The sequence below is a fragment of the Merops nubicus genome, unplaced genomic scaffold (genome assembly GCF_000691845.1).
Source record: "Merops nubicus isolate BGI_N331 unplaced genomic scaffold, ASM69184v1 scaffold39208, whole genome shotgun sequence".
Taxonomy (NCBI): domain Eukaryota; kingdom Metazoa; phylum Chordata; class Aves; order Coraciiformes; family Meropidae; genus Merops; species Merops nubicus.
Genome location: NW_008625848.1, coordinates 34,940 through 44,347, shown reverse-complemented (window position 1 = coordinate 44,347; position 9,408 = coordinate 34,940). Strand labels below are relative to the sequence as shown.

At 42.2% G+C, this 9,408-nt stretch overlaps 1 protein-coding gene across 1 annotated transcript; it reads left to right on the top strand.

The window, feature by feature from the left end:
• Positions 1 to 369: 369 nt before the first annotated feature.
• On the top strand, positions 370 to 3,141 carry LOC103778230 (caltractin; the record flags this gene model as incomplete). The annotated part of the gene is made up of 4 exons (XM_008945807.1): positions 370 to 525; positions 2,435 to 2,563; positions 2,679 to 2,816; positions 3,052 to 3,141. Coding segments are annotated over 4 exons (513 nt in total), but the record flags the coding sequence as incomplete, so codon positions are not given.
• Between the last annotated feature and the right edge of the window lie 6,267 nt (positions 3,142 to 9,408).

Below are 9,408 nucleotides of genomic sequence, written 5' to 3'. Positions count from 1 at the left end.
TACTCCAGTTTTCCAGGTGAAACCTCTCCTGACACATCAGAGCAATCGGCAGGAGGTGCAGAGGGCCTTAAGACACTCAGTGTTCATTTTCAGACTGCCCACCTATTTTTCTGGCATTACTTCTTTAACTGAGGATCTTCCTGTTTAAAACAGAAAACATGAAGCCCAAATGCATATTCCCAGAATCAAAGGCTTCAACTTGTCTTCTTACTAGAATAACCCAAGAAAATGAGCTTAGACACCATATGCCACTTAAAGCAAGGAATGTCTCTCGCTTCTGTTACAGCTGTAATGTTGTTACTTACAATGTAGTTGTTTTGAATTTTCTCCAGAGTGGGCTATTTATTATCTTTTCTTTACTTTCTGAAGGCATCCAACTATAGAAAACCTGGCTTAAGTACAGCCCAGCGGAAGAAGAGTGGCTTGAAACCTGAACTTACAGAAGAACAAAAGCAGGAGATCAGAGAAGCTTTTGATTTGTTTGATACTGATGGATCTGGAAGCATTGACATAAAAGAACTGAAGGTTTTCAGACTTTCTTTACTTGGATGGAAAAACCTCTGGTCTCAAAATTGTAGCTGCTTTTTCTGTTTGTCCAGCCCTATTTATAAATAGTTTTGGAGTAGGAACAAGAGTAACAGCTTGTTGTCATGATGGAACTTGGGGTGTGCTACATCGTTAACCTGAGACAGCTCTGTGTGTGATACTTCAGAGTAGGCAGGCTTCTCTAGAAGGTGGATAGTAGCTCAGATAGTTCTGAGTATCTGAGCAGTAGAGGAACTCAAGGGTTCCTCTGTGTAGGTGCCCACAGTGCACATCTCAGTGGAACACTGCTTGGGGGAAGTAGACTCTTCTGTTCTGGGATAAATGTCAGAATGTAACTTTTTTTCTTCATCGGAACTAAATGCACACATTTTGCACACATTTAGGACAGATACAACCATGTTTTCATTTAGGTAATCAAAAAATTACCTAGTTTTTGTTTTAAAAAAGAACAAAACAGATCTGAGTTGCATTTCAGTAGCAATTCAGGTAGCATCTGTAGGTGTGCACATGCACACACAGGACAAGACGAGGGGAAAGATTATCCTCAGTTCTCTCCGTTTTTATGTGCCTCATCTTTTTTTAAGCACGAAGCTTTTATCTCAATTATCTCCTCACATACACATGCTCTACCTCAATTTTTGCCTGTGTAACCTAGAAGCATGACTTACCTAAGCCTGTAGCTTATGTCAGGATTTATCTGGAAGTACTTAAGCTTGGCTAAGGAGAGTGTGTTCTCCGAACACAGATTATACATGTTACAATATAGTTCTAAAAATGGACTGAAACATTTTAGCATTGACCATTTAATATTACGTTTTTCAATATAATGGATATTTTACAATAGAAAGTGTTCTGGCTGACAGGCAAAATGGAACATTTTCAGTTGTCCCATATCAAGAAACTGGTCAGAAAACAGATTTCAGTGAAATATTAGGCTTCTGGTGAGTTGACACCTTCCAGTAGAAAAGTGTTCAGCAAGAAAATTTCTACCTAATAACTAAGTATTGGTTTCCACTAGAGCACAAAGGAAGAACAAATGTTTACAGCTCAAATCCTCCTCTAGTTACATGTTCTTGAAACTTCAATCTCTGAGCTCAGTGTGCTGTAATCATCTGGCACACCAGGACTTTGAAATTACTAACAGACACACAAGCAGCAAAATCGTTGTTCTAGGCTGGTGAGATGCCTGAGCCTGGTTTTAAACAATGCTACTGTTAAGCTTTTGTACTACAGCCTACAGAGCTGTTTTTACAGGAATACTTTGCTTGTGCTCTGTAAGGCTCAGGTGGTTTGCTTTTCTTTCCCTCAGCTGGCACAGCAGTCAGTCTTTGCTTTGCTGAGGCTGAGACTCTTCTGGAGTATGGGACACTTCCCACCCTTTCCTGCTCCTCCCTCCCCACCATCTAGCCAGAAGTGCCAGGAGCTGTACTTATGGATTACTTCTATATCTGTGTAGTGCATTGTGCAAGTTAAGTCTGTGTAATTCTGCACCTATCAAACTTAATGAGTATTCTGCCCTTTATTTCAAATGGAGTGAGATCACATCCCTGGTCTCCAACCTCCCCTGCAGTCCCATTTTGATAATCCACTCCCTTTAGGAACTCTTAAACTGGAATCTTTACCTAATTCAGAGAAACAAAGTTTCTCTTGGTTTCAGAAATATAAAGGTCTTTAGATCCACATGGATTTAAAGAGAAAATACATCTGAGTTTTAAGAATATCAAACCTACACTATCACTGTTAGGAAAGATGAAACAAGCAGGTAAGAGACACAAAGATATTTTCATTGCAGTGAGTTGTTACTGCAGTTTTGGACAAGGAAATTAAAGAAGCTTTAGTGTGGCTGCTGACACTGGTGGCCCCCTAACAGAACTGCTTTCTGGTGCAGGTTGCGATGCGTGCTTTAGGCTTTGAGCCAAAGAAGGAAGAAATTAAGAAAATGATAGCAGATATTGACAAAGAAGGAAGTGGCACCATTGACTTCGAAGACTTTCTGGCTATGATGACACAAAAAATGGTAGGAATCCTTAACAGAAGTTCTTGTGACAGCATTAAAAAAAAAAAAAAACCTGAAAAACAGTATCTCAGTGGCAGGTGTTTTCTAATGAATGTATGTTTTACTCTTGTTTTAGAGTGAAAAGGATTCAAAAGAAGAAATCTTGAAAGCTTTCAGACTATTTGATGATGATGGGACAGGAAAAATTTCATTCAAAAACTTGAAAAGGGTTGCCAAAGAGCTGGGAGAAAACCTAACAGATGAAGAACTTCAGGTAAATTCTGATTTGCCAGAGCTTTTGTAACAGGCACAGACCAATCCTGCAGCTCCTAAGGACTGGGTGTAAATTTGTGGCTATGAAAAAGGGGTTGAGAAGTCAGAAAGATAAAGAGCAAACAAATACAGTTATATTTTCACATGAAGTGCTTCCAATTTGTTGTTGTTTTAATGAATGGAAGATCTTGTGTTTAGAGTCCAGTGCCTGATCAAGCATATGATGTTTTTTGTAGGAAATGATTGATGAAGCTGATCGAGATGGAGATGGAGAAGTGAGCGAGCAAGAATTTTTGAGAATCATGAAGAAAACTAGCTTATATTAGTATTTGTTGCCTTGCTGTACAGCTGTGCCAAAAGATAACCTAGAAAAGACTTAAAGTCTGGGCTTGTGCCTCCTGCATATTTTCTGCCATGTTAAGTCTGAAAGGACAGATTTTTGGTTCATTCTTTTTCAAAGTTAATTTGAGGGGGAGAGGGGGGAGGACAGGAGGGGAGGGCTTCAATAGCCAGAACTGTTAAAATGAGACATGCAGAGTGAAAAGGAAGGATGACCTGAACCTACAAGGTAGGGTCCCTTCCCTTCCCCTCAACAATTTTACTGATTGCCATCTGGGATAATGAATGCTGTGTTTCAACTATTTACCTAAAAGACATTTCACTTGAGGTGGGAAGATTCCCACTGCTGCTAGGAAAGGCCACTTGTGACTTTGCTAAGGCTACAGAAGGAAGGTACAAGCACAGTATTTTTATTCCTTTTGAAGTTTTTAAGGTTATCTTTTGGCATTTGTCTCCTGTTATTTTTCTGTGAAAGACTCTAAACCCAGATGCATATCTATCTGTATTTCTGTGTAAGCAACACTGTATTTCTGTATGTTTTCCCTTGGCAAGTTGGTTTTGGACCTAATGGGAAGCAAACAGATACCCTGATTTGGTTCTTCATCTGGAGCTGTGTGCCATCAGTAGATGTTCTTCTGTTTATCTGATCATCCGAAAAAGTTTACTTGATTGTAGCCTGCTTGGATTATCAAAGTTTATTGTATAACCAGCTGACATCTCGTGCCATTGTTCTTACTCCTAGGACATTACAGAGCTGCTGTTACACCAGGATTTTAGGTACCAAAAGTTAATTCTTGTGGTGTGTTAAATATTGTCTCTGGCTGTTTACACCCAAGTTGCAGGGAGGACTCCCATCTGAAAGGAAGGTACAGCTCACCTTGGACATCTGTGCAACATGGAATATCTTTAGGTACATGCAATTCAAATTCATTTAAGACATCACAGGTTTGTTTGGTTGATTTGTGTTTGTTTGTTTGTTTGTTTTGTTGGTTTTTTTTTAGGAATTCCTTCATTTTCTTGACTATTTCTTGCATATACTGTCAATCTGTGACTTCCTGGAGAGCCACATTTCCTTCTGTAATATGGTGACAGAGCAATGACACACAACATGGCATCTGATTGTGTGGTTCTGCAGCAGTTCATCCATTGGTCCCAATTAGACAATCAGCTTCAAAACTGCAGGGAAATGGTGTAATCCTAAATCACATCTCTCTCTAATGAGGCACCTGAAGAGTTTGTCACTGCCCACCAGCAAAGTGACAAGTGGGTAGCAGAATGCCAGAAGAGTTCCACAGGAAGAGGAGGGAAAGAACAGTACTTCAGTATCTGTTAAGATCTCTCTTTTTGTCAGAGAGCTGCTGTTGGTTGACAGCACTGAGAAGGTTTGTGCAAGAAAGGAGGAGCCAGCCCCTGGATTAGCTCCTTTTACAGCTGCCTCAGCTCTCCTGAGCTCCAAGGGCACAGCACAGGGAGAATCGGGTTCAGGAGAAGTGTTCATTCACATTTCTTCTCAGTGCAAGGATGTGGACCTGGCACATTCTGCCCCAGTCCTCCAAGTTCTGTACTTCAGACAACTAAGCAGACCCTCTAACCTGAACAGAAGTGGGCTTAAACCTGTAGGGTTCTCCAGGGATTGTGTAGGACCCTGGACAACCTAACAGACCTGTGAAGTCCCCTATTAACATGTTCAGTGGCAGTAGGTGTAGCCTATAGTACCATAAGCATTTTTAAATGTCTACTAACTTTGTATAAGTGTGAAATAAAACTGTTTTGCAAGTTAAGGACATTGTGTGCCTTATAATTTGGTGTGCTTAGGATGAAAACTAAATTTTCAAAAATTAAATTTTAAAGCGTTAAGTGGTTCACCAAGTACATTTTCACTTTTATTCTCTTTTAAGAGAGAAATTCTTAGGTGCAGACTAGTCTATCACATAATTCCTCTCCCTCTTCCACTATGCTGATTAAAAGTTTCTAGTACTAACCACTTAAGTTGATAAAGGGAAACTGGAAGTTCTCGTTGATTATGGGGAATCCCAGCATCTACTAGAGTGACTGTACTTATTTTAATGCTGCCACAGGAAGAGATTGATGATGTTGTTTACTTGTGATGCACGTCACTTCTCTCTTCCTGTTCTAATCCCATTACCTGACTTCTGCAGGTAGGAAAAAGACACAATCATTCCTACCTACAAGCAACACCCACAGCAGCCCACAGCACTGCCTGAATTATTTTCAGTGCCCTTGTGAATCCTGCCTGCCCCTTCTAGAATTTCTCTTTTACATTTCTGTACGTGGTGCAGGAAAAGAGGCCCAGCTGAGGCCAGTGGCAGAACTCGAGCTGGGTATGTGTGTGAGGAACAGGCTTTGGGAATTTCCTCCTTTTACAGGGTGAAATTTCCTCTCACTGAGAAAGTGACTCAGATCAATGACCTGGCAGGTACCTCTGCTCTAGTGCCTACTCAGTCAGCTTACCCTAAAAGGCGGGGTGTCACTACAAGAGACGGATCACTTGCACCCTTCCACTCCTCCTCCCATTTGCCTATTCTCAAAAATAAGAGCTGGAACAATTCCAGGAGACTTGGATTCAACTCCTTTGCACTAAAGCACCAAAAAGGAGGCAAAGCAGCGATCTGGGTGGCCTTGCATGAAAGGATCCATCCCTCAAGCCACCTGAATCCCTGTGATCACCACCGTGAGTGTTACGGACTGGTGCAAAAGGGGAAAGTGTCAGTCCCAACCCCGCTTTTAATGTTCCCTCCAGGCTCACCTGGGCAGCTCTGGGAAAGGCAGAGGGCACGAATCTCATCCTTCGCATCCCTTTTGCCCGTGATGCCGAGAGGGAGGCTGGGCTCTTACCTGGCATCTGCAAATTCCCCTCGGGTGGGTGGCTGCAATTCAGCGGCTGCAGCGCATGCATCCCGCTGACCTCCCCTCCTGCGGCGGCAGCGGAGCCCGGCTCTCAGTCTGACTGTTCGTGCTTGGCACACGCTGCACGAAAGGCAAAGGGGAACCACAGTTCGTATGTGACAACACCTAGACATCAAAGCGTCGATAAGGGTGATAGCTGCTTAGGAGGTAACTGCAAATGACTTCCCGTGAAAAGTGTTTTAAAATGAAAACGTCCTGAGCTTTCAATAAAATACAGAATAGTTCAAGAGAAAAAAAGTTACTTGTCATATTTTGGAATATAACTTGTAACTACACCACAATTTTAAACTAATCTTTGCTGTTATCTCCTCTGTGCAGCTTTAAGTTCTTTCCCATCTCTCAGCCCCAGAGTACAGTCCCACAATAAAGCACATCTTCACTTGCTGTTACAAAGAAAAAAAAAAAACAAAACAAAAACAAACCAAAATGTGATTATCTAGTGTGCAAATGTGTTTTTAAGTAATCTGAGCTGGCAACTTGAGATACTGGACTGTTGGGCTCTCTCACCACATCACAGCAAGCAGCAGAAAAAGGCTGGAACCTTGGAGGCCATTGGCTCCTTTGGGGCTATACCTCTGCCAAATGTGTGCGAAGCAGCGGGCTGGCCAGGCACAGGTGACTGCAGAAGACTGGAGGAGTCTTACATTGCTTGAGGTGCTCATGCCATGAACAGGCAATGAGTGCTGCACCCTCACTTCTATACATGCAAGGTGGTTTTCAGAGCAAGAAGCACAGGGTCAACTTGTCACATTGCAAAAAAATAATGGATTCTTTTCAGGTATGCTTAATCTTGGTAATTAAAAGACGGTGGGGAAAGCAACAGAAGAAACCTTTTGTGTACTTTTACACACCCAGAGTCCTACTAACAGAACCCAAATATTTCAATAAAGTGATGTGGCATTTAGCATTAAGATATTTAAATGGGTCATTTACAGTTTTGAAGACTAACTCGCATGTCCTCCAAAATGCCTGGTGAAGTCACACCATATATATGAAATGTTAAGTATTGATTCCTTGGAAACCTCCTCACTGATTCACATAAATCATATACTGCCACACTACACCTGCAAAACCACCCCTGGATAGGGTGTAAACGAGCAGATTTTGAGAAAAACTTGGGCAGTAGAAAGTGCTCTGAGCCATAACTCACCATTGCCACATTTGACACAAGGAAATGCTGGCAGAACACTTTTTTCTTGACATGGGTTAAATCTTTCTGTGACCAAAACAAAAACTCTACAGTACCACACTATTTAAATCTCTGCCATGCACTAGCTGGTACTTTTGGGAATCTTTGCAAGTATGTGGGCACAATGTGTTGCCTTTAGGTGGTGCAGATATCCATTCTCCCAAGCTAGCAATGTTAAAGTCAAATTGGGACCACTGAGATTGCATCCAGGTGTTGCCACTGGCCACCCTGCTCACTCAAAATTTATTCTCTTTGATACAATCTGTTTTAAAAATATTTTTGTTTCCTTATTGATAAAAATCAATGAAGATGAGAAAAATACTGCTCCTGAGATATTTTAAAACAAAAGCTTTGTTTCAAAACCTAGTTACGTATATTAACAGAAACTAGCTGCAGCTGTCTGACACATCTCACAAAAATGAGGCAGGGAGAGCAAGCCATCAGATAGTTAGAGATGTTCTTCATTAGGGGTGTTCTTCAGACCTTCAAGATGAGGAAGCAGGCAGGAACAACAAAGAACTGATAGATTTGAGTCTCGCTAGAGGGCATCCAGTTACTAACATGTAAGATGAGTGATGCTCATTTCCCTCCTCTGTGGCTTTTAATGACGATCGAAAGTAGGCTAACAAACACCTTCCAGCTGGGGCTTGAAATATGCGGTTGGATACTGAATTATTGTTTTCTGAAAAAGAACACAAGGCTTCTCACACAACTCAAGTGCAAAATGCTGTAATTATTAGTTGGTTGTTCAAAGCTAAACCCCCAAACCACACTTTCTGAAACTCCCACTCTGTATCATTAATCGCAGGCACGCTCTCAGGGGAGCAGAGAACTGAACTTGCCTTTCACAGAGTCCCCCTGAGTGCTCTGACCACTACTCTGTAGAGTTATTTTCTCTGTTTGGGAATACTGCTATGAAATGGAACCACTTCAAGCAGAGAGACAGAGCCAGACCTGCTGAGGGATGCCTGTTGCCCTCCCTTGGGATGCAGAAAAGCTGGAATCGTGGCCTTGGTTTGAGTCAAGAGGAACACAGAACTGAGAATTAGACTCTTGTCCCCAAGGTGAGTGTGTCTGACCTTCAGGAGACTGTCTGCACCAGCATGTGTCATTCCAATGGCCTTGTGGGATGGAGTGTGACCAAGAAATGTGTTTTCAGGCAACTGCCTGGCCAGAGGCCAAAGCATGACAGGTGGACACCTGCCTTCACTTAAAGGCAGCTCAGAATAACAAGAGCTTGAGAACTCATACCTGCTGCTGGAATAATACGGGGGGATGTTAAGGAAGAGTTGTACAGTTATGGTGGACCAAGACAGAGAACTTGCAAAGTCTGATGCTTCAATATCTGATTTATATATGCCCAATTGCTTAAGCAGCACAAAGAGAAAGAGGGTCTTAAAGTGATGACCAAGTCCCCCTGCTGAGTCGTGAGCCCAGCAGAGCTGGCTCATAGCAAACCTGCTCCCATGGAGCACAGCAGGACACGCATGAGCCGTTCAGATGGTACCTATATGGCACCTACCTCTAAGAGCCTCAACCTCTGATGATTTCAGGGTCTGCTGGAGTGGTGCTGGGGACCTAAAACTATAGCTCCTGACATCTTTGGAGTTCTGACTGCCACTAATTACTCAACTTGAAATTGCTCAAGTTTTTTTTTTCTTGTCTGAATTAGATGTGACACAATGAATAGGAATAGGAACAAAGCAAAGTTATCAAGGGCACAACTGTAACAGTTTCTCGTGCATTGATTATTCATCCAACGTCAGATGCATGTGTCAGACTGCATCCTGCAGTCTTATTGTTATTAGAATTTCACATACTTTTGACATGCAAAAAGTATAAATGTGAGCATATGTCTAGAAGCCTCACTTGGAAGGAGGATGGATTTGTTGTAACATTTGTTGTCCCAAACAGGATAGGATCTGTGTACTATAGAGTCATCATGGACCAGAAGTTTAACCCTTATTTCCCAGGAGTGATAAACCTACAGGGCCAGCAAGGGCTGTGGGAACTCGCACAGTAACTCCCTGTACCCTTTTTGAGGGCCGTCACAAACCGGTGCAGTCTCAGTGAGCTGGCCCTTGTTCTTGAGGCCACTTGGTTTCCTCTGAAAGCTTCTGACCAGTTCTAGAAGTGA